This window comes from Mustela erminea, chromosome 11 (genome assembly GCF_009829155.1).
Source record: "Mustela erminea isolate mMusErm1 chromosome 11, mMusErm1.Pri, whole genome shotgun sequence".
NCBI classification, from domain to species: Eukaryota; Metazoa; Chordata; class Mammalia; order Carnivora; family Mustelidae; genus Mustela; species Mustela erminea.
The window spans coordinates 4,359,976-4,386,246 of record NC_045624.1 but is presented as its reverse complement, the minus strand read 5'-3'; the positions used below and the strand labels follow the sequence as shown (position 1 = coordinate 4,386,246).

At 53.2% G+C, this 26,271-nt stretch overlaps 1 protein-coding gene across 3 annotated transcripts in view; it reads left to right on the top strand.

Moving 5' to 3' along the window:
- Window positions 1–25,907, top strand: part of ACTR3B (actin related protein 3B) — a 73,735-nt gene extending 47,828 nt beyond the window's left edge. For 2 of the 3 annotated variants that reach the window (XM_032304551.1, XM_032304553.1), the window contains 6 exons: window positions 947–1,090; window positions 4,114–4,287; window positions 5,824–5,916; window positions 23,561–23,686; window positions 24,791–24,874; window positions 25,403–25,907. In XM_032304551.1, coding sequence (XP_032160442.1) covers window positions 947–1,090; window positions 4,114–4,287; window positions 5,824–5,916; window positions 23,561–23,686; window positions 24,791–24,874; window positions 25,403–25,498 — 717 coding nt within the window. In that variant the 3' untranslated portion in view covers window positions 25,499–25,907. The remainder of the gene's footprint in view (window positions 1–946; window positions 1,091–4,113; window positions 4,288–5,823; window positions 5,917–23,560; window positions 23,687–24,790; window positions 24,875–25,402) is intronic. The other variant, XM_032304552.1, reaches the window with a different exon arrangement.
- The last annotated feature ends 364 nt before the right edge of the window (window positions 25,908–26,271 follow it).

Here is a 26,271-nt window from a genome sequence, read left to right as displayed (position 1 = left end):
TCCCCCGCCTCCCGTGGGCATGTGGCATAGAAGCCGGTGCTAGAATGTGGAGTCCGGAGCGTCTCCTGTCTTCGGCTGGGACTGTGGTAGGAAGCCGTCCACTCTGGCCGCCAGCCACCGGAGAACCGTGGCTTCTGGGGCAACTTGTGCCCCCAGGACAGCTGGTGAGGGGCTGGGGCCGCCTATGTGCGGCCGGCCTGTGAACTCCTGGCTTGCTCCCTGTCCGGGCCCCACAGACGTGCTTTGCCGACCAGGCACATGGCCTGCCTAGCCAGAGCGGCCCAGCTCCTGACCAGCACTGCTCTCCAGCTGCACAGGGTCAACTGACCAGAATTAGTCCTAACACGTGCAGCTCTTGGTACCATAAATGGGACCGTTTATCAAGTACCAAGTACGTGCCCCAAAACAGTGCTATGGGCTTGACTTACTGTGTTTCACCAAGTCTCTGTTGTAAACTACGTGTGGGTTTTGTTTGCCCATATTGTGGAGGAAAGTTTTGGGGCTGACATGCGTTGACAGGCTTGTGCGTGGTCACTCAGCGGACTGTCTCGGAGCCGGGATTTGCATCCAGGTTGTCTGAGTCTAATCCCCGTGTACTTAGCCAGATTGTTGACTCCTAAATGTCAGTAGGTTCATAGCTGGTTTCCCACTTTATAGGTAAAGCTTTTCCCTTGTTCCTGTTCTCACAGATGGCACGACTTTTTGGAAATGCACTGGTTTTTCTCTTCACTTTTCTGATGTAATCATTTTGGTTGTTTGCAGAGAGTCTCAGGTTCTATTAATGGGCTTGTGCATGCAGTCATTTTCAGAGGCTCCTGTCCTGAGCTTTGCCTGGACTGGGGGTCCAGGACATGCTGGGCTCCGAGGGGGCAGGACATACAGCGTCCGGGAGCTCTGCCTGCTGGGGTCACTCACTCCAGTCATTCTGCCTCCTCTTCCTCCCCAGGCAGAGGGTTACGTCATCGGAAGCTGCATCAAACACATCCCGATTGCAGGTAGAGACATTACGTATTTCATTCAGCAGCTGCTAAGGGAGAGGGAGGTGGGAATCCCTCCTGAGCAGTCACTGGAGACCGCAAAAGCCATTAAGGTAAAAACAGACGGGGAATGGGCCGGGGAATGGGCCGGTTTGGGGGGAGAGAGAAACGGTGTTCGGACACTTCCCCTCGCCGCCGTCACCCCTGCTCCCTCCCTCCTTCCTCTCCCCTCCAGAGCATGTGGGGAGACTGTGGGTCTTGTTCGCGACCACCTGAGCTAAGGGACTGAAAGCCTGGAAGCTTCGCCTTCTCCGAGCGCAAATGCTGTGGAGGCTCCGCTGTAAGCGCAAACAGCTTGATCACTGGTTCTGAGCACAGGCACACGTAGTACAGCATCATTTAATTGGAGCCTAATTAGATGGAACCTTCAATTAACTGAATGTGCCTTCCGCATCTGCCTCTGTGCTTCCTTTCTGCAAAGAGGCGCAAGCACCAGCACAGCAGAGCTGGGCTTCCCGTGCAGCGGGCCAGTCCTCAGACCGACGGCTGGTGCTCGGCTGAGCTTCTGTGCCCTGGGAACGATGGCTGAGAATGACGCCGTTCTGGGGTCTCAGACCATGAAACAACATCCTCCTGCATCTCCTAGGCTCTGGGTACCGTGTGGGAGAAGTCACAGGCGGTTTGACCATGTAAATCAGTAGGATTAGAAGAAAAATGGCTCACTGGTCCTTAAACTGTCCACGGGACCTGGCCCATCAGTTTCAGCTTTGTATTACTCTGTGTGTGGCAGCTGGCAGACCCTTTCTGAAGGGACTTCACTTTTTAGGTTTCAAAATCAGGGCAGATTATTTTTTAGCCAAAAGGCAAGAAGATTTTTAGTAGCGCAAGGATAACTGTCCCATAGTTGAAGAGGGAAGGGTTTTGTCTGTTTTTGGGGAGGAGTGTGATTGTGACCACGAGCATCTCCTGTTTTATGGAACATGGGCTGGCTAAGGGGAGGTGAGCCTAAGCCCCCGCTCCCATCTGAGCACCCAGTAGTGGGCTGATCGAAGGAGAGTCATCAAAGAGGACCCACATTTTGTGTGCCGCTCTTGGTAAAAACTGGCGTTGTCCGGACAGAGTGCACTGGTGGAGGCCAGGTCTCCTGCTGGGAGGATGGCCAGCTGCCCCAGCGTCCGGGGGACTGGCGTGTCAGGGGTTGGGTACTCCTAGGGCTAGAATAGTTTGCCCTGGGTGAACCCGGGGGCAGAGTTTACGGAAGTAGTCTTTCTTTTAGATTACAATATTTCCCAAGATTTTCCTTTTTTCCTTGCCTTTCTTCAATGAAAGAAATTTGGATATTTGATCCATGTTCCCTCGTCACCCCGCATCTGTTACTAATGTGATTCAGGATTGAACTACTTGTCCGTGACACTCAGGGCTGTCTGGCGAGTGTGAGAGTTCCATTTGTAGTGAAGGTTTCTGAGTGTGCTGTCTTGGTCCTTGCAGTGGGGTCCACTTTGCTCACAGTCTGTCTGGGGACCGGTTGTCACCCGGCAGCTGGGCCTGCCATTCGGGCTGTGACCACGTCCTGCTCGGCGGTGAACGCCCCGAGTCCTCCGTGCCCCCCTGGCCAGCTGTGCGGGCCCCGTTGTGCGGCGTAGCCTGCTGTTGGTTGTCTTCTCTCTGCCTTCTGTGAAGGAGGAGGTTCTGGAAAGAGTGGTTGAGAGGCACCCCAGTGTCGTGGTGGCCCTGTGGCCGTCCCCCGTGGCCACGAGCAGGCACACAGCATCAGTGCGGCAGGAGTCCAGAGTGTAAGACTCACAGCGCCGCCCTCCAGCCAGGTCTGTGGAGGCGTTTCCGGTATGAGCGAGGCTGCAGGGAGCTGAGCAGGCCTCTGACTGCTTACCGCCCCTGTCCGGCCCGGGAGCTTTCAAGTCGCGTGGCCCCACTCACCCCCTCTAGCGTCAGGGCACACGTGGTGGTAACAACCGTGGCTTGTCGGTCTTGTTAATTTGTGAGAGTGTGTTAAGGATGCTATTAGAATAGGTTTCAGGGATCCTAAAAAACGTAGAACTCGGTATTAGGAAAACACCTGCAGAGGTCCTTCGGGACTGTGTAACGGCACCCCCTGTGCACCCGACAGTGCCAGACCAACAGAGCCCACCGGGCCTTCGCCCACGGGAAGCTTACTCTCGGGAGCTGGTACCCCAGTGCCACCTGCCGGCTAGCTGAGGTCAGCTGTGGGGACAGAGGAGCCACCCACAGATTGCCTGTCACACGCTACCAGATGCTGAGGGAATGCCGGGCACATCTCGGGTTGGCGAAGAGCGTCCTGGCGGCAGCAGCTGGGACCCCCAGTGCTCCCGTCTACACTGCCTTTTCTATTTGTTCACGGCATCTCCCTCCTCGAAGCACACTGTCGTCTACTCATGTGTTATGGCCATCGGTTACTGTCCAGCTCTCAGCCAGAGTGTATGTTCCAGTAGGCAGGGGTCTCTGTGTGTTTGTTCCTTTGCACAGCCCATGTGCCTAGGCCCTCAGTGCGTACTTGTCACAGAGCCGTGACCAGGCCGTGTCACGCTGCACAGCAGGCTCACGGCTGAATTACTGATCATGGTAGGCGTGAGGGTCTGCTGGGCCAGCGCCTGGGCCAGTGCCGTCTGGGGACCTCAGAGGAGTAAGGGAAGATGAGACAGGACACTTAAAGATTTTTGTTTATTTGAGAGAGAGCGAGAGAGATCAAGGGAGAGGAGGAAGCAGGCCCCCCACTAAACAGGGAGCCTGACGTGGGGCTGGATCCCAGGACCCCGGGATTATGACCTGAGCTGAAGGCAGACACTTAACCGATTGAGCCACCCAGGCACCCCGAGACAGGACACTTAGTAGACACATTTGGACATTGTTTCAGGTAATAGGGCAACAAAATCTGAGAGAGTAAGGCGGAGATTTCCAGCTGAGCTGCAGAGAAAGCCGGCTGAATCCAGAATCCAAGCACAGCGCTGTCTGCCGTGAGCGGGGAGAGCAGGAGGCCCTACGGCACGTCCACACTGGAGTTCTGGCGTGTTTCGTGCGGGGGGTCACTGGGTACTTCTGTTGGAGGGAACAGACTCTGCCTCGTTAATGCCTGGTGCCGTCTTTGTGTTCGCGTCTGCAGGAGAAATACTGTTACATTTGCCCCGACATAGTCAAGGAATTTGCCAAATACGACGTGGATCCCCGGAAGTGGATCAAGCAGTACACGGGTATCAACGCCATCAACCAGAGGAAGTTCGTCATTGATGTGGGCTACGAAAGATTCCTGGGGCCGGAGATTTTCTTTCACCCCGAGGTAAGAGGTCTGCTTTGGACTGTGCCAGAGTGAGGCGTCCGTGGAGCGACGCTGCCACCTAGTGTGCCTGGAGAGCAGTGCGGGAGGACTGGAATCCCCGCGGCTCTGCCGTCTGTCAGGGTGGCTGTTCAGTCTGTCTCTGCGCACACCCGCCTGTTAGATGGTTAATGACTGATCACGGGGTGGCTGGGAAGAGCAGGGGAAGGTAAGGGGATTAAAGTCCAGTCTCACACTGCTAGGAAAGCTAGTTTGCCTCAGGGACCAAATGAAAGTTGCTTCTTTTTAAAAGTGGGGTAACACAGGGTCTCTCCGTCTTTGGAGGCCATCCTTCCTGCTCCCAGTGTTTAACCCAGGACGTTGTTCTGCAGAGCAGTTGAAGCTTTGGTTGGAGGAGGACTAGCCTTTCCATCAGTTACGTAGTCTAAGAATTACAGATGTCACCATTTTAACTATTAGTCACAAAGAATTACTACTTTTGCAGGAGGCAAAATTTTAAGGTTTCAATAAAAGGCATTTCATTTGTATTTTGGTATATATTTCTGCCCAATTCCGTTTATACTCACTAGGTCACAAACTGCGGCCTATCCTGGATGCGTCTATGCCCCTTTCGTCCAGGAAGTGGCGCCGATGTCCGAGTTACTGTCCTCTAACAGCATCGAGCTCATTCACGCAGGCCTTTGCTGATACCTAAAACAGACGTGAAACGGGCAGGGTCTGGTGAACAGCTTAGAGAATTGGATGTTACCTTCTTCTTCCTTGAGACTAGTGTACATTAAAGCTTCTCTTGATTTTTAAAATCTGCTTACGATGTAATTGAATTATTTATACTTTAGCATATTTAACTCAGAGAATGAAGTAGAAGATTGGTCACTCGGTAGCTTGATCAACACCATCTCGGTTTTGTCATTTTAAAGACCCCGTCTTCAGTTTGGGGCACAGGGGGCTCAGTCCGTAAAGCGTCCGACTCTTCATCTCAGCTCAGGTCTTGAGCTCAGGGTGGTGAGTTCTGAGCTCAGGGTCATGGATGTGCTGGGCGTGGAGACTGCTTAAAAAACATAAACCACCATCATCAGATCGCGCAGCCTTCCACCCGTCTTGTAGCCCGCTACCATGATCTTTCATTGTCCTTGGGGTGTTTTTGGTTATGTCTTGCCTAATTTCTTTCATGACGTGAATATTTGTAAGTGTTATGCTTGTTATGTTCTCATGGTGTTTCTGGTTAGGTATCATGCACATACTTTTATAGTCTCTTATCAGCACAATACATCGCATATTCCTAACACAGGACTGGTCTCATTGATCAGTTTGCTAGTTTTCCTTCACTAGACCCAGCCCTCTCCTCTCTTGAGGGGACGTATGTCTTCGTCGCTGCCCAAGTCATGTGGGGTTCATTTGGCAAATTACACCGATATGAGTGTGAAGTTTTGAAACGTACGGTAAATCCCGTATCTGTCAAAGCTACTTTTTAAAAAGAGTTTTTTTTTGTTGTATTGAGAGAAATGTATAATGTTTCTTTTATATTTCTGTAAAATATAGTTTGCCAACCCAGACTTTATGGAATCCATCTCCGATGTCGTTGACGAAGTAATCCAGAACTGCCCCATCGATGTGCGCCGTCCGCTATATAAGGTATGATTAGGTGCTTCGATTTCGTTTCAGCATTAAAGAATTCACAGACATTCCCGTTCCACTCTTGTTCGATAGGCTTTGTTAAAGGCCGGTGTGATGGTAAAATATTTTTCTTAGACTGGGGGTGACTTAAATATGGAAATAATGACTCAGTTAGCTGGAAATATTGAATTTAAATACGCTAGGATTTTCTGTTCTTATCTGGCAAGCTATATTTTAAGTTGGACCTCAACCATGTTTATTGGTTGAAAGAAGATACTTCCCCTTTTGCTTTCCATGAGATCCACTGGTCTTGTTTCATACATGTCTGGGGTTTGGTGCCAAAAGTGGTGTAGCCAGAAGAAGTTAGAGCCTGAGATGAAACAGTCAAAGAGAAAATGGTCATATAACATTTTCTCCAGAATTCTTTGATTGCGAGGTATTTTGGACCTCAAAATGAGGAAAAGCTAGCCATGTCACTGTAGGATAAAGGAAATACTGCTGACAGCCCCATGTCGAGAGCAGAAGGTAGAGGTCTGCTGGCGTTCACGGTAAAGTGGCTTCTGCCTGAGCACGTCACACTGTCAGCCATGGCCCGTGGCTCCGGCCTGCCTCCCCCGGACGCAGGTGGCGCGTGTGGCAGGGAGAGAATCGGGCTCAGGGAGGACAGCTGCTGAGTCCTGTAGCATCTGTGCGGCGGGATACTATGCAGTTAGTTTAAGGAGAGTGAGGTAAATCCACGTGAGTTCAAATGAAAAGATGTGAGAAAGCAAGTTATACCACTTCCACACACTGTCACGGCGTTTCATGTAGAAATAGAGCTCGCGTGGGTGTAGAAGAGGACTTGAATGTGCGGTGTCCTCGGGGGTGGGGAATGGACAGGTTTTACTTTCTACTTTTTGTGTTTTAAAATTATGGGAGATTCCATAGTTAACAAATGTTATTTTTATTATTGGAAAGAATTCATATGTAGATAACTTCTTACGGGTGGAAACAAATTAAAATTCTATTTTTTTTTAAAATATTTTTTATTTATTTATTTGACAGAGAGAGATCACAAGTAGACAGAGAGGCAGGCAGAGAGAGAGAGAGGAGGAAGCAGGCTCCCCGATGAGCAGAGAGCCCGATGCGGGGCTTGATCCCAGGACCCTGAGATCATGACCTGAGCCGAAGGCAGCGGCTTTACCCACTGAGCCACCCAGGCGCCCTTAAAATTCTATTTTTATTTGTTGCGTATCTTTCTTCTCAAGTAAAATGTGCAAGAGCGAAACTGACGACCGACGGGGCAGGGGGAGGTGGGGGGGTGAGGGGGTGGGGGGTTTCCTCACTTCTTACTGAGTGAAAGAGTCACACGTGCCCTTCCCCCTTCCTAACCCTCACTAGCCTCGGGCTGTGTCTCCTGGTCCCCGAGGGTGAGAGCAGGTGTGCACAGCTCCCACCAGCGGCGCAGATTGCTCCGGGGGGTGGGGGGGCCTTTCTGGTGACACTAGTTCACGCTCAGTGGATTTCTAGGATTCTCGAAGAAGAGATGGTCTTGGAGACTGTGTGGACCGAGCCCAGAGATGGGTAGAGGAGGCCAAGCTAGGGGTGCTGGGCCACGTGGAGCCGCCACCCGTCAGGCTGTCTTTGGTCCCGCTTCACGTTTCTCGTCACAGGACGGGTTCCTTAACCCTGGTGACGGGAGCTGGTAAGGCTGGGTGGGGAGGACAGTCTCTGCTGCTTCCAAGAGGAGAGTGTCTTTCCTTCCACCGTGTTCTGCCCTGGGTTCGCTGGAGGAGTGGGCCTCCTGTCTCTCCCCTTGTGGGGGGGCCTGCTCCTTCCTGTCTGGCCAGTAATCGCACTGGGACGCCATTTCCAGCGCAGAGTCTGAGTTGCTAACAGCAGTGTGCTCGGAGCACAGTCATCAGAAGGATTGCAGGTGGGAGAGGATATGGCTTGTGACGCGGGGGAGGGAAGATGAGTTCTGGGGGCTGGGGAGGAGAAAGTCTCCTGCAGCAGCCGCTGCGATCGGGTTCTCTGCCCCCTCACCACTCGGGAGGTCCAGCCTCCAATTCTATCCGCTTTCTAGACGCTCCCAGGTGACTCCGTAGCCACCACAGAAGCGATATGTGCACAGGCGGGGCTGACAGTTTGTCTCCCTGTGGTCATCACCTGATTGGAAGGGTGGGCCGGGTTCAGCCACAGCCCCAGGCAGGTCACACCGGTGATGCTCCTGCAGTGAGAGTGAAGAGGTACCAGCGGGTCACTTGGCCTCAGAGTCCTCCTCCTGATGGGTGTGGGGTGAAGGCGGGTGAGACAGGTGGGGAGACCTTCCCTCGGTGCTGGTGGCTGTGCACACTGCTCCCTGGGCCACAGGCTGGGAGAGGTCAGTGCAGAGCTGGTGTAGAGGGTTGGGTGCTGGGACGGGGAGGTGGGGGTGGGTTAGGACTGAGGATGGGACTAAAGTCCTAATGCAAGGGCTTTAACCCAGTTACTTGCATTTCCCAATGTTATTTATTTTTAAAGGTTTAATTAATTGATTTATTCAGAGAGAGTGAGTGGGGGGAGGGGCAGAAGGAGAGAAGGAATCTGAAGCCGGCTCTGCTGAGCGTGGAGCCCGACTCGGGGCTGGCTCCCATGACCCTGAGATCATGACCTGAGCCAGAACAAAGAGGCGGCGTTTAACCACCTGAACCCCTCAGGTACCCCATCCCAACACATTTTTAAAGTCTCAGATTTCTATCGGTCCTGTGCTCAGGAAGTTGGAGGAAGTGGTTGAGCTTCTAAATGTAATTTTTTAAAAGATAGGAAATTTCAGATTTCCTTTTTGTGGTTAATTGCTCTCCGGATGCCCCTGACCTTGTTCAGAAACAACCTTGAGTGTCTCCATCTCTGAACAGATTTCTCTTGAACAAATCACGTTCTTCACAGACTTTAACAGATCGCTTCGTAAATGGCGACAGCTCATTGACTGGGTGCTGATTTGTGTCGAGAACAGATGAAACGCGTCCCGCACAGGGCTGTCGTGAGGCGGCTGCTGGCTCCCGGTGGCCCTGCTGTGTCCGCGGAGGCCTGTCGTGGGCAGGGACGTGGTCCTTCAGGCCTCACACCCTTCTGTTGAGGAAACCGGTCCTGTTTGCAGATCGGAGGAGCGAAGTGCGGGGGAGGTCACGTAGCTGCGGAGCCAGGCGGCTGGGTTCAGGGTCTCGTCCCACGTCCGTCGACACACGACACATGCGGAAGGAAGATGATTCTGCAACGAGGGAAGGCCTGTCCCTGACCACCTCATCCCGAGGGCCGCCGTCTCTCCCGGCGGTGGGGAAGGTGCTGGCTGGGCCGCAGTTGTCGGTGCCAGGGTGGTCTTGGCTCCGTTGCGTCACCGCCAGTGTTCCTGGGGTGGCCTCTGTGTGGCGATGGCAGCCTTGCAGGCGGCTAGACCTTCAGTTGGGTTAATGGGGCAGTTGATGGGGCTTTTCTGCTTTGTTGTGGGGCCAGGCTCTGTGCGCTGTGGGGAGACAGGGACACAGAGGGGACCGCACCCCGTGCCCCCTTTGTGAGCTATCGAGGCTCTGCTGAAAATACCCGAGGCGCTCCCGGCCCTTGAGTAACCCGTGGTCAGGCCTGTGGACAGGTAAGCAGGGATGGTGGGCAGACGAGCACTTAGAATCTTTATAGAAGCAGAACAGCTTTTCATTTTTATTTTTATTTATTTATCTTTAAAAAAAGGTATTTATTCTTAAGTAACCTGCACACCCAGTGTGGGGCTTGAGCTCAAAACCCCGAGATCAAGAGTCGCACGCTCCACATCAGGCGCCCCATAATTTTTTAGATGAAAGTAGTTCCCATCTAATTTTTATTTGTGTACATGCCTCCTCCTCTGTTCAGCTGCTACATTGAGGAAGTGGGGCCTGGACGGGGGGGACTCGAGTGAGACCCCGGTTTTGGTTAGGCCAGTGATTTCCCCAGAAGGCCAAGTTGTTACAAGGAGCAGGTGCTTCCGGAAACGGGAAATTTTTGGCCCTGGGGGCTTATAGCCACACCTCTGGCAGAGCCCTGGTCTCACCCCGGAGATTCTGATGGAACTAGGCTGGGCCTGGGCATGTGGACATTAAAAGCTTCCCCGGGGGGATTCTAACGCGCAGCTGAATGGAGAACCGTGTTACCCTGTCAGCAACTAGTCTGCTCCGGGATTAGTCAGTGTTTAGTAACTTTATGCTCTACTTGAGGGCAAGACCAAGCTTGCATTGCTCTGTGATGTAGCTAGGTGTCTTCTGCTCCTGAGTTCCCTTGGTCACACCAGTGCCCCACTAACTGCAGCCCTCTCTTGCTGCTAAATTAGACGATGTGTGTGTGAGAGGTGGTTCTCGTCTTCAAGAGCTTCTACGAAAGCTACAGATAATCAGTAATTCTGGTGGAGCCACCACAAGCTGAGTGTCATGAAAGCGAGTTGTGCACATCACGGTCATTGAGAGAAGGGGCAGACTGCGCTTCGTGGAGGGGGTCCTGAAAGGCTGCAGAAGGGGGTGGTTGAGCAGAGTCCTGAGGGCTTGGCCAGGTGGGGGGGCTGCGGTGAGCGGGAGGACAGAGTTTCACAGGTGGCGGTGGGGGAGTGGGACAGGTGTCTCAGAGGTCTGTTTGGGGTGGATTCCAAGATGGCACTGAGGGTCATCAGCAGCAAGTCTGGGACGGAGGGCAGGGCCAGAAATAAAATACTGTTAAACGTGCTTTAGCACACAGTGGGTTGGGAGTTGTTAAAAAGTCTTATTCATTTTGTTTGTCAGCAGATGTGAACACATCTTGATAAAGTTCAAGGAATGATTTTTCTGTAACAAATGGCTTGAATTGGGTGTATGTATTTTAATTATGGTAATGTCTTTTATTTATTTTTTAAAAGATTTTATTTATTTATTTGACAGAGAGATCACAAGTAAGCAGAGAGAGAGGGGGAAGCAGAGTCCCCGCTGAGCAGAGAGCCCAATGCGGGCTCGATCCCAGGGCCCTGAGATCATGACCTGAGCCAAAGGCAGAGGCTTAACCCACTGAGCCACCCAGGTGCCCCAGAATCGCCTTTTAAATCAGAGAAGCATGTTGCAGAGTAAATGAATTATATTTATTATTTTTATTTTTAATATTGAGTAAGTTAAAATATCTTTAGTATTTAAGAGAGAAAAATACACATGTTAAGATATTTTTTTCCACCCCTTTTTTTTTAAAGGTGAGTAGTGATATTTTTTTTTTTAAGATTTTATTTTTTTATTTGACAGAGAGAGAGATCACAACTAGGCAGAGAGGCAGGCAGAGAGAGAGGAGGAAGCAGGTTCCTCACTGAGCAGAGAGCCCGTTGTGGGGCTCGATCCCAGGACCCTGAGATCGTGACCTGAGCTGATGGCAGAAGGCTTAACCCACTGAGCCACCCAGGCGCCCCTCCACCCCTTTTCTAAATAAGCGTTTTATTCAGATGAAATCCTGATTCAGGTCTGACATGTGAACAGATGGGAGGGAAGCTGCTCTATTTGGGGCAGGGCAGTGGGCAGAGAAGGTTCCAGAACTGTGCTGGTTCAGCCTGACTATATGCCTGGATCTCCTGTAACTCTCCGTGGCACATCCTGCTGATGTGTCTGGCACTACACGGTTCTCGGGTCAGTCGGGAGAAGCAGTGATGTCTGCCAGGGGAGGCCCAGCACAGGACGTTGACTTGCCGAGCCGAGGGCTTTCAGAAACTCGTTGTAACCTGAGCGGTGAAGGCGTCAGTGGCGCGTCCTCTGTGTTGACAATGCCGAGCAGACGTGCACGGAGCACCTGCAGGAAGCCAGGCTTCACTGCAGGGCCCCAGGTCACAGATGGGCAGTGAGCTGGGGGGGCACAGAGGGGACGCTCACTCCGACAGGGCTGTGAGGGAGAGCGCCTAGTGAGGGGGGTCTGGCCCATGTTTTTCATTCTTGATGCACTTTTCTGTAATGGCGGACACGGTCTGTGTGTGGTTTAATATGGCTGTCACGAGGCAGGTGTGGCCGCAGAGCCCTTGGGGTGTGAATAGTGTAGCCAAGGAATAGCGTTTAGAATTTTGTTGACCTTAATTTGAAACGTAAGTGGCCACATGTGGCTCATGGCTGTCACATGGGACTACTGAGACCCGCTCTGTGTCCTGAAGGCTGGTGACTTCCGGTCAGAGCAGGGCGTGCAGCACCAGGAGGGGAAGGTTTGCTGGTTTGCGGAAAGGGCAGGGCTGGGGTGCAGGACGGCATGTGTAGGTCTGGAAGGCACTCAGCGTCTCCAGACCTGACACGGCTGGATGGAAGTCGCGGGCACGGGCCCACGGCAGGGGCGGTGTGAGCTGCCGGGTACTAAACGGGGCTCGGGGGTGGTGTGGTCTGTCCGCCTGGAGGGACCTTGCATGGAATTAGTTTTCCTCCCAAGGACGCTGAGGGTTCTGTGCAGGGAGGTGACACAATCCAATTTAAGTTTGAGAAACGCAGCACCGGAGGAGGTCATTGGGGCCGGGAAGGCTGCAGGCCGGGTGGGAGGTGCCCGGGCTGGGGAGGTGGCGGGAGACGCAGAGGGAGATGAGAGACGGGCTCTGCGGTGTCTGGTGGCATTTTGATGAAGCGGGGAAGAGGTCCGGGTTTCTTACTTGCACGTCGGGGAGGTGGGGATGTCATTGACTAGGATCGGGACTGCAGGGGAAGGAGAGCCCGCTCAGGAGTCAGAGGAGTCCCAGCTTCGGGGATGCTCAGTTGGATACACAGGCTGGAGGGTCAGGAATATCTGAGACTTTCTAGGATCATCGATGTGACTGTCACCGACGGAGAGTATACAGGTGACGAGATGATAAGGCTTCGGGTCGAGCGCACAGGAAGGTCCGATTGTAAGGGTTGTGCAGAGAAAGGAGGCCACGGAGGCCATCCGTCAGGGTCTCCTGAAGAAGACTCAATAGGCTCTTCCCCCCCTAATTCTATGTCTCTGTATCTACCTGTGTTCTCCGTATCTCTGTATCTTTATCTTCTGTCTTCCTTCCTCTCTATGCGTCTATCTGATCTTGCTCTCCCTCTCCATGTTTTTAAAGAATTGGCCTGCTTGCAGTCTGGCCAGCCCAGAAGGTTGTGGGCAGGCCGGCAGGCTAGAATCCCAGGCGGGGTGGGCACTGCAGCCTCAGGGCAGGATTCCTTCTACATGGGAGCCTCAGGTTTTCTCTTCAGCCAGGCCTTCTCTTCACTCAGAGCCCTGAGGGTCCTCGGTACTTAACCACATCTGCCAGATGCCCTCACAGTGACGTCTAGGTTAACGTTGATCAGATCCCTGGGTGTGACGGCCAGGCCAGGCCAGGCCAGGTAGACGCATAACGTCAGCCATCACAGAAGCTAAGGGGGGTAGTGGAAGAAAGAAGAAAGAAAACTCCGGAGGCCAAGGGAAGACAGCTGTCCTCCGCCCTGACCGGTGATGCAGAGAGGCCCCGTGGGGTGAGGGCGGAGAAGTGGCTGTTGGGAGGAGGCGCTCGAGCGGCCTGGGGGAGTTGGGCGGGGACCGATCACAGCAGCTGCAGGAAGAAGAGGGGTCACGAGGGAAAGGGGGTGTGCAGACATTCTTGTGAGACGTTTGTCATTAGTCGTTTCATCCCGCAAATCGGGCAGCTGTTTACCGTCGGCCCTGGAGGTTCACCTGCATTTTCTGTGCGGCCCGGGGCTGTGCGTTCTGCGGCCCACCTTTCAGAGATCGGCTTGTTCAGGCTTGGCTGGGTTTGCTGTCTCTGGGGCCTGCCTGAGAGGCGAGAAGCTCTTGTCCCTAAAAAGGGACAGCCTTTCAGGACTGCAGTGTGGGGGGAGAGGGGTCCCAGGACTTTCTGATGGGGTTGTCAGCCTGGCCTGGGGGGGACACTCCCCCACAAGCACTTTGCACCACAGGGAACCCGGGAAGCGCGTTAAAGTTACACAGCACGGTGGGCAGGGGGCAGTGCATGTCTGTCAAAGGCGATTAAAAGTAAGCAGAGTCTCTCGCCCAGAATCTGCTTGGCGTCCAGGAGTTCCGGGAATGGGAGTTGTTGCCATTTCTCATGCCGTGTCAGGTGAACGTGCTGGCTGTGACATACTTTATTTCAAGTCTTTCTGACTTGGGCTTCGGGTGGCCAACAGGCTGCGGGTGGTGTCGACAGTGGCATGTGCTGCCCTCATCTTTCCTGGTGTAAAGAAAGGACCTTTCTGTTTGTGAGGGGCTCTGTAACGGAGACTTCTGTTGGCCACGAAACAAACATTTGTGCAGCCAGGTAAGGCGTTAGCGGTGGTTGCCGAGGCCAGTGAGAATTCCAGCCAGCCCGGTGGCCCGAGGAAGCAGGTGGAACAGCCTTGCAGAGCGAGCGGAGCGCCGCGCCGTTAGCATTCACGGCCATTCAGCAAGTCAGGGCTCCGCATCGTAAGGTGCAGCTTTGGTCTAGAAAACATCGACTCTGTAGGTGAGCAAAGATGATTATCTCCAACTTGAAATGCATTTAGAAAATTTGAGAAATCCCAAAATCTTTTATAAAACCGAGGTCGCTCCTCTGTGATCGTTGCGTATCATCACTGTGACCACTGTTCTTTGTCATGGTTTTGAGACAGGAGTGGTGGCTCCGTCTGCTGCGTGTCTGTTTTGCGTCCTGTGTGTTCACTTGGCATTACGATTGTGAACATTTTCTTGAGTAATCCGCATTCTTCAAAAACCTGATTTTTAATGGGATCTAATGCTCTGTCCTGTGTCTGTTTTAGTATCCAACTCTTTTCTTACAATTAGGGTTTTGGTATTTTGTAGCTGGGGTCAAGCTCTCTTTCTTCCCCGGACCTCATCTGACAGTCACGGCGGCATGTCCTCAGTGATGCTGTCTGAGGCGGCCAGTTCTGAGGGGAGCATTTGCCGACAGGAGCCCAGCAGCTGCCTCTTGGCCGCATTGCTCGCCTGGGTTTACAGTCTGTGATCCCTCGTGGATGTGTCCCTGCCAGCTGTGGTGCTCAGAAGCCTAGGCTGTGGCTGGGCCCTGCAGACCTTCCCCTGGGGCTGCTGCATCGTGTGTCCGTGTGAAGGAAGCTGCTTGCTTGCGGGGGCGGGTGCCATCAGAGTGGGGGTCCGGGGCGACAGCCTGAGTTCAGAGGCTGAAGAGCAGAGTGAACAGCTCCTGTGGGCGAGCGGGTGGAGGTCAGGGTTGGTCCTCTGTAAGTCTGACGAGATTTCCGGGTCACTTTAGCATTTCTCTGCTCTGAGCGAGGCTTGAAATGGGGGTGAGGACTGGAGCTCCCTCTCAGGGAGGCGGGGGCCGCAGGGCCTGCTCCTCCGTTGTGCGCAGCGGCACCTGGGAGGGGCCCAGCGCTGAGTGCTCGCGGACCTGGCCGTGTGCTCGCTTCTCGCACGGGCAGAGCGCGGCAAGGCAGGGGAGACCCCGACCCCCGGAGCGCAGGTCCCTCGGGCTTCCCCCGCCGCGGCGCTCGGTGCAGAGCCTGCCCCTTCGGCGGGTCCTCATTCATACCAGCCTTCTGTCGCGTCGCCCTGGCCACAAATTTCCGCTGGGGTGGAATTGACTTGCGATAAAACAAACCCACTTTAAGGACAGTTGAAGGAGATTGGACGAGTCTACACGGCCGTGGAACCGCTGCCACAGTGCAGGCAGAGAACGCGACCACCGCCCGCACTCGGTCCCCGTTCTCTGCTGGCCGTCCCTGTCCCTCAGCGCAGCTGCTGGAGGGCACGGACCTCTCTCTGTCGCTACTCGTCAGACCTGACCTTCTGGGCCTGCACGCACGTGGGGTCATACGCGGCGCCCTCTGTCCCCTGTCCTCAGCTCGTGCTTCGGAGCGGCAGGCTAGCACGGGCCGTCCCTGTCTGTGCCAGTCAGCACTGCTGGATGCGACCCCCCAGGGGCCTTCCCCCACCCATACAGAATTTGGCTTGTTTCTAGGTTTTGGCTACGACAAAAACCTGCTGTGAACATCTGGGTGCAAGTGTGTGTGGATACGTGTGTAGTTCCCCTCGGGCAAATAGCCAGGGTGCCATGGTCGTGTGTCTGCGTGTGCTTAACTTGACAGAGACCCGCAGACTTTCCCCAGAGCGGTTGTGCCGTCTGTTCCTCTCGTAACCTGAACTTGCTGTGTGATGGGTTTAATTGGTGCGGCCCGCGTCACAGGCACTGTCCGCCGTCTGTCCGTGTGCTTGTTGGTCTCCTGTGCACCTTCTCTTGTGAAGTGTCTAAACTTTCTGCCTGTTTTTTCATTGGTTTGTTTTACTGAGGTGTAAGGGTTGTTTTCTTTATTCTGGACACAAGTCCTTTGTTAGATATGTATATTCCAAATATTTTTTCCTAGTCTGTGGCTCGTCTTTTCATTTTCTTAGTGGTATATTTTGTTTGTTTGTTTGTTTGTTCTTAAGCAGTCTCTACCGAGTGTGGGCTGGCTCTCATGGCCCGAGATCAGGAGTCTCGCGCTCCACTCCCTGAGCCGCCGGGCACCCCTCTTAGTGGTCTCTTCCGAGGAGCAGAAGTTTTTCATTTTATGAAGTCGAGTTTACCCATTTTCATCTTTTATGGTTAATACTTTTTTAGTGTGCCATCAAAGAGATTTTTTTGCCAACATCAAATTGATGAAGATTAAAACAATTTTCTTCTAGAGATTCTCTAGTTCTAGCTTTGCATTGACGTCTGACCCATGTTGAGTCACACCGTGTGTATGAAGGTTGGTAGTGGGTGCCCACACCCTCCCGTGGCATCCGTTCCTCTAGCTTCATTTGTGTTCCCTCCCCTATTGAAGTACTTGGCCACTATGTCTAAAGTCATTTGGCTGCATATATACCGTGGCACTTTTATTGCTCGAATGGATTTTACGTGTTAGTTCTCTGAAGGCGACCTGAGATCTTGCAGTGCTCTGAAGTTCACGGTGAACGTTCATGTGCGTACCTGGCTGAATTATTTCTTTATTAAAAAATCCATTACAGGTGCCTGTGTGGTTCAGTGGGTGAAGCCTCTGCTTTGGGCTCAGGCCATGATCTCAGGGTCCTGGGATCGAGCCCCGCATCAGGCTCTGCTCAGCAGGGAGCCTGCTTCCCACCCACCCCCGCCTGCCTCTCTGCCTACTTGTGATCTGCCTGTCAAATAAATAAACCTAAAAAAAAAAATCCATGACAGAGATATGACAAATAATTGTAATAACCCGGACCAGACCCTGGGCTGGAGGGATAAAAATGCCGTAAAGACGATTACTAGGTCAAGTGACAAAACTGGAGCAGGGGTGACGGGTTGGATGAAAGTTTTGTGTTCATGTAAGTTCACGGAGTTGACAGTTGTGCTGTGACAACATAAGAGAATGTCCCTGTTCTTAGTTAGACACACTGAAGTGTTTACGAATGAAGGACCTTGACGCATATGATTTACTCTCAGATGATTAAAGAAGGGCGTGTGTGTGTGCGCGCGCGCGCGTGTGTGTGTGTAGAAAGTGTGAACCATGGAGCAGGTGTGGTTAGGTGTTCACAGCAGCTAAGTCTGAATAAAGGGGGGTACCGCTTTTGCTACTTTGAAATTACTTATTTCCAAATGGTAACGTCTTTCTTTTCAAATAAAAAGTTTAAAAAAATCCATTACATCAACTTGTTAATATTTGCGTTTTCCAAAAAAGTAGGATTAAATGTATTAAAAGAGCCATTAGTGGTGATTTTTTAAAAACTAGGTTATGGTGCTTATCTCATTTGAAATGTAAATAGAAATTTACTTGAAAAATAAATGGCCATTTTAGATGTAATCTACTCAATTTTTAAAATATTTTATGATGTTGGCTTATGTTGCAAATTCTCTGTCTCTGAAATCCAGCTATGAGTTCTGTTGGGTAAACGGGCCTATTTGAAATTTTTCTGTTGGTATTTTCTATTTCTTACAATATCTTTAAGTGCCAAGTTTGATGTGAGTAATTTAAGATTATTAAGAGCCCCATGCACAAGATCCCTGTGTATGTCTTAGTCAAGAAGACGGGGTCACTATTAAGTTCTGGCATCCCTCCAGGGACTTAATGTCAACACAGCTGTGTTTCACCAAGTACTGTTTTATATTTGATCCATTTCTGCCACAACAAAATGAATAGAAGAAGCCTTATAATCTGCCAGACACAGATGATCCGATCTGTTCTAGGGCAGAAACAGGAAAGGATTTAGAGTGAAATCAGTGCAGCCAGTAGGTTCTTGAAAAGTGATGCTTGCTTGATCTGGTCAATGAGAGCCATCCTGTCCACTTACTGTGGTCAACGAGAGCCATCTTGTCCACAGGCCATGATCTGTGAGAGTCATCTCGTTTACTTGCCACGGTCAGTGAGAGCCATTTTGCCCACTTGCCGGGGTCATGAGAGCCATCTTGTCCACTTGCCGGGGTCATGAGAGCCATCTCGTCCACTTGCCGTGGTCAGAGCCATCTCGTCCACTTGCCGTGCTCAGTGAGAGCCTTTTTGTCCACTAGCTGTGGTCAGTGAGAGCCATTTTGTCCACTTGCCATGGCCATGAGAGCCATCTTGTCCACTTGCCTTGGTCAGAGCCATCTCGTCCACTTGCCGTGCTCGGTGAGAGCAATCTTGTCCACTTGCTGTGCTCAGTGAGGGCCATCTTGTCCACTTGCTGTGCTCAGTGAGGGCCATCTTGTCCACAAGGGGGACCCATTGATTTTTTATCTCACCACTTGTCCCTCTGAGCATCTTAATTGACTTATTCACTGCCACGGTCAGTTCTTCATCTCTACTCACACAGTGAAGTTTGTACATTTGCTCACAGTGTATTCTGTGTAAGTAAATCTCATTACAACCTGAATTCAGACCACATCTAATTTAGTCTTTTCAGTTCTGCTGTTCTATCTGTCCTGTTCCATGTTCCTGTCATTTGCTGAGTACGATCTAAGCTTATGACATGGTTTTCTAAGCTTTCTGATCTCTCCAGAATCTTCTTGGCGGGTAGGGCCATCTTGAATCTTGCCAGGATTCATGCTGGTGTTTTCGTCAGGTTTCCCTGTGTTGCATTGTGTCCGAGTTCATTGTCTTTGACCACGTTAACTGTGCCGACCTCGACAGAGTGTAGTAACAGTGTGGATGGAGCTCCAGCCTGTGGTTTAAAGCTCACACTCATTTCACAATGAGGACAAAACAGTTCTGGGTAAAAAGCAAAGCAATGGAAAAGAGGGTTATTTGTCTCTTACCTGTCATTGGGTGTGACCTTGCCTAATGGATTCTCCTGAGATGCACCTGCTCCCCAGATGCCTCCTTTCTTTCTCAGGGGCCAGTGGAGTGGGTGCATGTATGTAGCTCTCATTAATGGTGGTAAACAGGCACTTGGGTCGAGTCCTGCCACCTGTGCAGGGACTCTCCTTCCCAAGCCCAGTAATTACCAGTTCAAGGACCCTTGCACTGACCTTCCTGGGCACCTCTCAAGAGAATCAAGATTCAGGCACAGAGCAATTTCTTCTGCAGGAAACAAGCAGTTTCCTTTTAGAGAAAAATCTGAAATGAGCAGCTCTAAAATGCTTTTAGGAGATTCCAAATACTAACATTTTAAAATGTAAATCTTCACAGTGATAGAAAGTTGTGTTTTAAAGTTTCATTTTTCATTTTATATTTTCTAACTTTTTTGAGATCTCTAGGCCCCTTTGGGAATCTCTAGATTCCTGGAATTTGGACATATTCCTCCAGCCTGTGAGTGAACTTGCAGCATCCAGACAGTCTTTGCTCTTAGGGGCTCCAGAGGTCTTTCTGTTGGCACCAGTGACAACAGGTGTGCGTGGAAGGGACTAGGAGGTTGTCTGGCAGTCAGGCCGACTCCAGGCTGTGGAGGTTTGTGCAGGGAAGGAAGGACAGAAAGAAGGAATTCAGAATGAAGACGAAGCATTCTTGCATAAACTCCAGTCTCGTTCAGCCTTTTGCCCTATTTTGTCAGAAGCCAGTTCTTTTTTTTTTTTTTTTTTTTTAAAGATTTTACTTATTTATTTGACAGATCACAAGTAGGCAGAGAGGCAGGCAGAGAGAGAGAGAGAGAGGGAAGCAGGCTCCCTGCTGAGCAGAGAGCCCGATGTGGGACTTGACCCCAGGACCCCGGGATCATGACCTGAGCCGAAGGCAGCGGCTTAACCCACTGAGCCACCCAGGTGCCCCAGAAGCCAGTTCTAATGTGTTTCAGCTTTCCTATTTGTCTGCCCCTAGAAACTTGCCCCTGTCTACCTGCCCATCCTTAAGTGTGCAGAGTTTGAGGCAGTCGGGAAAATACGTCCCATGTAAGAGCGGTCTGGGCGAGGGAGAGCAGGAGTGACTCCGGCAAGACGAGGACAGCGGAGCTCAGCACGGTTCTATCCAGCCATTCAGGAAGGACCGGGCGCCAGAGGAGAGAGGGACAGCGTAATCTGTGATGGGAGTCACAGGGCCTCCGAGATGGGATCGAAACCAGTGAGTTTGCCTGAGAGGCCCGGCTTTTCCTGACACTGGGACCTAGGACAAGCTGCTGCTTTTGACCTTCACTGAGAGTGAAGGTCACTTCTCCACTTATCTCTGCAAGAGGCAGTGAACTTCTCACCGCTCTGTCTGGAGCCATGCTGAGGGCGAGGAGCCTAGATTCATGGTCCTTCGGGTGGGTACCGAGAGGCAAAGTGCGCAGGTAGCTCTCCGATGGCCTGTGTTGCTGTAGTAGTGACACTGATGCCTTCACCGCGTCCTTCAGAATAACCGCACGCGGTGTGCGGATGCGGCAGTGGACGACTCTTGGTTCATGGTATTGGGTATCCAGCTAAAAGCAGCTCCACGTCTGTGGACAGTCATTTAAGGGGGGGATGACTCAGTCTTGCTGTGACTTTGAGAGATGACCACTGTGGCCCTCTGCCTCACCCTGCGAGGGGCCATCCAGGGGCTTCCTCAGGAACCCACGGGGTGCTGCCCGACAGGTGGCTGCTTTGAGTTCAGGCCACGGAGCAAGGCCATGGTCATCTTAGCCTGGAAAGGTTTCAGAGGAGTTGTCTGTGGTGGGGTTTGAGAAATCAAAGTGAGTGAAAAACAGCAGCAAAACACTGAAAATAAAAGCACACTTAGGGATGTGAGATGGCAGCCGGGTCTGTCTTTCCCCCCGCCAGCCCCCCGGCTCCTGCTGGATTCTTTCCTTCCAGAAGGTAGTTGGCTGGTCTGACCAGCATTTAGAAAACAGGACCAGTTGCCAGTGGGGCTTGTTCAAGGGTATGATGACCAACACATCAAGAATGCCTTTAAGTTGTGATTCTTACCGGCAAACAGATGCACAGTTTGTGTCCGCAGGTGACAGCACCTCTCTGGGCGGAGGTGGGTTTGACTTCATCTGGTCCGTCTGGCACTCGGTCCTGCAGCTCTCGCCTCTTGGTGGTGTCCTGCTCGAGTGTCAGCTCCCAGGGTGACCCCCAGTTCCGTGTGTTGCCCCCTTGACTCCGACGGGAACCGGACCCTCTCCTCTTGTTCCCCAGAGAGTTCTCCCCAAGGAGAACGAGCGCGGGAGTGATTATTCACGACGTTGATCGGGGGATAGGATGCGGCTTGAAAGATCTGGGTTCGCAGTTTGTCAGGGACAGACAGACGACGGGTGTCTGATGGTCTCTGTGTTGGGGGGCGGCTGTCAGTAGAAGTTTGCCCCCAGGAAATGGAAGTGGCCGCTGGCTGGGCTTCCCAGGGACTGAGCCCACACTGTTCCGAGAGCAGTCAGGCCTGCGCCCAATCAAGTATGCCAGTGAGGACTGACCAAGTGTGAAGTCTGCTGGTGGAGAGACTTCAGGGATGCTCTGTCTGCTGTGGTCATTCTTGGATGCCCTCCGAGGGGGGCTTCCCTGCTCAGGGGTCTGCGGTGCACAGTGCTGCTTCCTTTCAGTAGGAGAGTGGAGGCGGGGGGCGAGGGCAGCCCTGTGGCATAGGTCAGGGCTCTGGGTTCTCGCAGTGCTGCTCCCGCCATAAATCAGAATCCTCCTCATTCCTGGCCTTGAAGGCCAAGTTCAGATTCTCTCTCTCTCTTTAAGATTTTATTTATTTATTCGACAGAGAAAGGTCACAAGTAGGCGGAGAGTCAGAGAGAGAGAGAGAGAGGAGGAAGCAGGCTCCCCGCTGAGCAGAGAGCCCGATGCAGGCCTCGATCTACCTGAGCCTAAGGCAGAGACTTAACCCACTGAGCCACCCAGGCAGCCTCTCTCTCTCTTTTTAAATATTGACCTATTTATTTGAGAGAGAGAGAGAGCACAAGCGCAAGTGGCCGGGGGAGACAGTAGACAGTGGCAGAGGGGGAGGGGGAGAGAAAATCTCAAGCAGACTCATGGCTGAGCGTGGAGCCTGGTGTGGGGCTTGATCTCACGACCCTGAGATCATAACCTGAGCTGAAATCAGGAGTCGGATGCTCCACCCACTGGGCCACCAGGGCGCCCACAGATCCTCTCTTAGAAGTGGGTCGTACACGAGACTTCTGAAGGTGATAGAAAATGTCGGTTCAGTTTGGTGGCCGCTTGCAGCCAGGTGCTGTCCTGGCCCGTCCCCAGCTAAGGTCCACCTCTGGACGTTTCTCTTCAGCCAGCCACTGGAGGGTGCGTCTGGTTGATGGGCAGTCTGCTGGTAGGTCATGAGGGTGGCATTTCTCCGGACAGACACTCAGGGGTGGAACTGGCGTGGATCCCAGGTAGGAGGCAGGGTCACCAGCGGCCTCGCCCAGCCCCTGCTCCTTTTCCTCCCGGCTCTGAGCTCGCCTGTCTCGCCCCAAGTCTGCGTGGGTGCTGGGGCGCCTATTCTGGGAGTTAATAAGAAAGAACAGTCCGTTGTTGCTCCGTGCTGGCCGCCTGGAAGGGGGTATTGTAATATCCTGTCAGGTCACCGGTGCCCTGGGTGAGCAGGGACAGGGAGGTGCACTTCCCCTTCTGTGCCGTGTGGGGAGGGTTGGCTGTTGGGGGCTTACCGGAGGGGTCCTGCTCCGCCGCTCCCGGGGTCGGGAAGAGCAGGGGCCGGCCCCGCACGTGTCGTGTCGCTACAGGGCCTTGAAGTAGGGCTTCCTGGCTCTGGGGTGGGTACTTTATTTTCCTTGTCTACAGTTTTCTCAGGTGATGTTTTCTGTAAAAAAAAAAAATTGTCAGGATATACCTACTTTTGCTTTCATTGTCCTAATTAATGTCCTGTAGCCTGAAAGAATGACATCTGCCTCCTCGGAATCCGATCAGAGATTTAGTGACGCTCCCTCCTCCCCCTTCTCTTGGCCGCTGAGCAGGACGTGCGTGGTGGAGGCCCGTGGGCAGCGCGGTGGCTCTCCCCGGAACCCCCAAAGCCATGCTTCCTCCCTGGCCTCACCCTTTGAAAAAGGTTCAAGTATTAATTGAAAGGACCGCCCCCCCCCCCCCCCCCCCGTGATTATGAAGGCAAAACAGCTGCAGACCTCCTGTTGCTTTGGCCTTGGGTCATTCTAGCAAGTCAGTTTGTTGGTTCAGAGTGTGTTTGGGCTCCTGGACCCTGCGGAGCTGTCCCATTGTCAGAGGAGCACGTAGGGCAGAATTTCTGTGCCCGCTGGGTCATCGCTGAGGAGAACTACCGGGAGGCAGAATTTTGATAGCACGGACTTCGCCTCGACTCGTCTGCCCGCGCGGTGGAATGTGTCGTCACGGGAGCAGTGGGGCGGGTGCCCAGGCCAGCGCGGGTGGGGGATTTCATCAAAGCAAACCCCTCTGCTTTGTGTCTTGTAGAATGTCGTTCTTTCAGGAGGCTCCACGATGTTCAGGGATTTCGGACGGCGACTGCAGCGAGACCTGAAACGCGTGGTGGACGCGCGGCTGAGACTCAGTGAGGAGCTCAGCGGAGGCCGGATCAAGGTAGGGGGCAGGTGGGACGGGCGCGTCAGCCTGGCCGCTTCCGGTCCTTCCCGCCGCCGCTCCCCTTCCCTCCCGGGACGCCCCCCCCCAAGCACAGCTGGTCTCCCCCATGCACGGCTGGTCCCTCTCCATGCACGGCCAGTCCCCACCCCCCATGCACGGCCGGGCCCCCTCGCATGCATGGTTGATCACCCCCCCATGCACAGCCGGTCCCCCCCACCCTGTGCACAGCCAGTCCCGCTCCCACGCACGGCCAGTCCCCCTCCTGTGGACCAGTGGCCGGGGCCTGAAGGAGGAACAGGTTGGTTTCTCAGCTGCTCGGTGAGACTACATTTGGGGATTCGCCGCCTGAACTCCTTCCAAGAGTGTAGCTTAGGCTGACGGCCACTGGGCTGGCCACAGCCCCTTGGTGCCCACGCTGACCCATGGCTGCCGGCAGTTTCTCTGTCTTACAAGAGATGAGGCCTGTTGTGTGACGACCAGCTTCCAGGGAGAGGGGTCCGTTTGCAGTGAGGGTCTTCCACGTCCTTTGCAAACGTTCTCATTAAACTAAAATAACTAGCTGTAGCAGTGAGTGTCTGTGTGTGCCCCTCTGAGGTCATGTTCCGGATGCGCTGGTGTGTTCCCTGAGCTTCCAGGCGAGACTGGGCTCTGGCGTGGGGAAAATGGGAGCAAACACGCACGCTTCAGCCCAGCGGATCGTACTCTTGGTGAAGGGTCACTTCTCACAGTGGTTTGGGACACTTGATCTAGCTCTGTGGTGCTAAAACAGCTAATTTGTGTTGTAAGAAAATACGAGTTGGGTTAATTGCTTGGATTGTTTACTGTTTAAAAGGCCTTTAGCCTCGTGAGCGCCGCGCCTCCTTGACCGGGGGCCTCCTCGGCACCACTGCGCTGGGGTGGGGGGCGGCTCAGATGCTTCCTCCCGGAGGCCACATGCGGGCTGATCCCCACGGAGGGACTCGGACACAAGGGACGGGCCTCGTGCCAGTGGTGGGAGGACGCCCCACTGCCAGCTCTCGGAGCGGGTGTCTAGTCAGCCGGGAGCTGAGCGGTGACCCATCGTGTGCCCTGGCGGGTGACTGTGCGCCGTCTGCTTTCCAGCCCAAGCCCGTGGAGGTCCAGGTGATAACGCACCACATGCAGCGGTACGCCGTGTGGTTCGGGGGCTCCATGCTCGCCTCAACGGTAAGTCCTCCCCAGGCCGTTCCGCATCTCCTGCCTGTGCCCTCTGTGGGGCGGGAGCACATCCGTGCGGTCCTGGGTGGGTGGAGCGCGCCCGCACTGTGCCTGGCACTCGGGTCCCGGAGAGCTGAGATCCGTCTCAGGTGTTTTGCGCAGCGAGTCCCTGCCGGTCAGGGGTTACAGGTGATACGGCAGGTGAAGTCCAGACGTCACCTAGACGCCTTGCTTTAGTCATTAATTCCTGTAACCATTTCACGTGACAACTCCTTTTTATCCTCAAATTTGCCAGTAGCTAGTGAAATGCTAATTCCGGGGAGCGTGTAGCTGGTGTAAGGGGGGCCGAGTCCATTTTAAATTAATGAAATAAGGTCCCAGTCTGTAGCTCGGGCCTTGGAGGGGCGCGGAGCTTCCCGCAGGGGCCTGGCTGAGGGGTGGGGTGTTGGGGCAGGACTCTCCGGCCGGTGTCCTGGGGTAGGACTCCGACCTCCTTTCGGAAGGGTCTCGAGATCCCCTCGAACCGCCGCCCCGCAGCCCGAGTTCTTCCAGGTCTGCCACACCAAGAAGGACTACGAGGAGTACGGCCCTAGCATCTGCCGCCACAACCCCGTCTTCGGAGTCATGTCCTAGCGGCCGCCTTGCCACGGTCCCCCGGTCACGTCGCGCTGGTGAGCAGGTGCCGTCGGGGCTCGGACGAGACCGCAGCTCCTGTAAATAGTGGCGTTTGGTGTCGATGTCGAGAAGCGTGCTTGCGTCGCCGAGTGCATGAGCCAGTCCAGTGCACGTCACCCGTGTGCCCGCTGTCCGACGGCCCTTCCCCCGCCGCCCCTCCCCAGCCCGCCCCTCGCCTCCGTGCCTCCCCAGCTTCTAGTGGGCGAATCCAAGTCTGGAGGAATTCACCTGCGACTTGAAAAATCGCTAGGAAAAAAAACCCAGAAGATGACGCAAAATAGTCCCCCCAGGAAAGAATATGGGGCTGCAAATCCTTTTCCTCCCAGCCTATTTTTGTAAATAAAATGTTATAAACTTGAAATACAAATTGATGTTTATATTTCCTATCATTTTGTATTTTCTGGTATTTGGTACAACTGGCTGAATCTGAGCGCGGGTGGATGCTGGTGTCACGGAGTGCCGTGAGAACACGTTTTTCATCGTGGGCATGTTCTGATATGTGTGTAGGCAAACAAAATCCAACAGCAGACTTTTTTTTGGCCATGTTTGCTAGAAAATGATTACACTTTGTTGGAGTGACATGAAGTTTCAACGCTAAACACTGTCGTATGAGAATCATTACCGATAATGTACCTTCCATTTTCCTGTTTGAACTTTCTGGAACTGTTTTATAGAAGACGCTGGTTTGCTCTTGGTTGTGTTGGGTGAAATGCTGCCTTGCACCCTTGTAA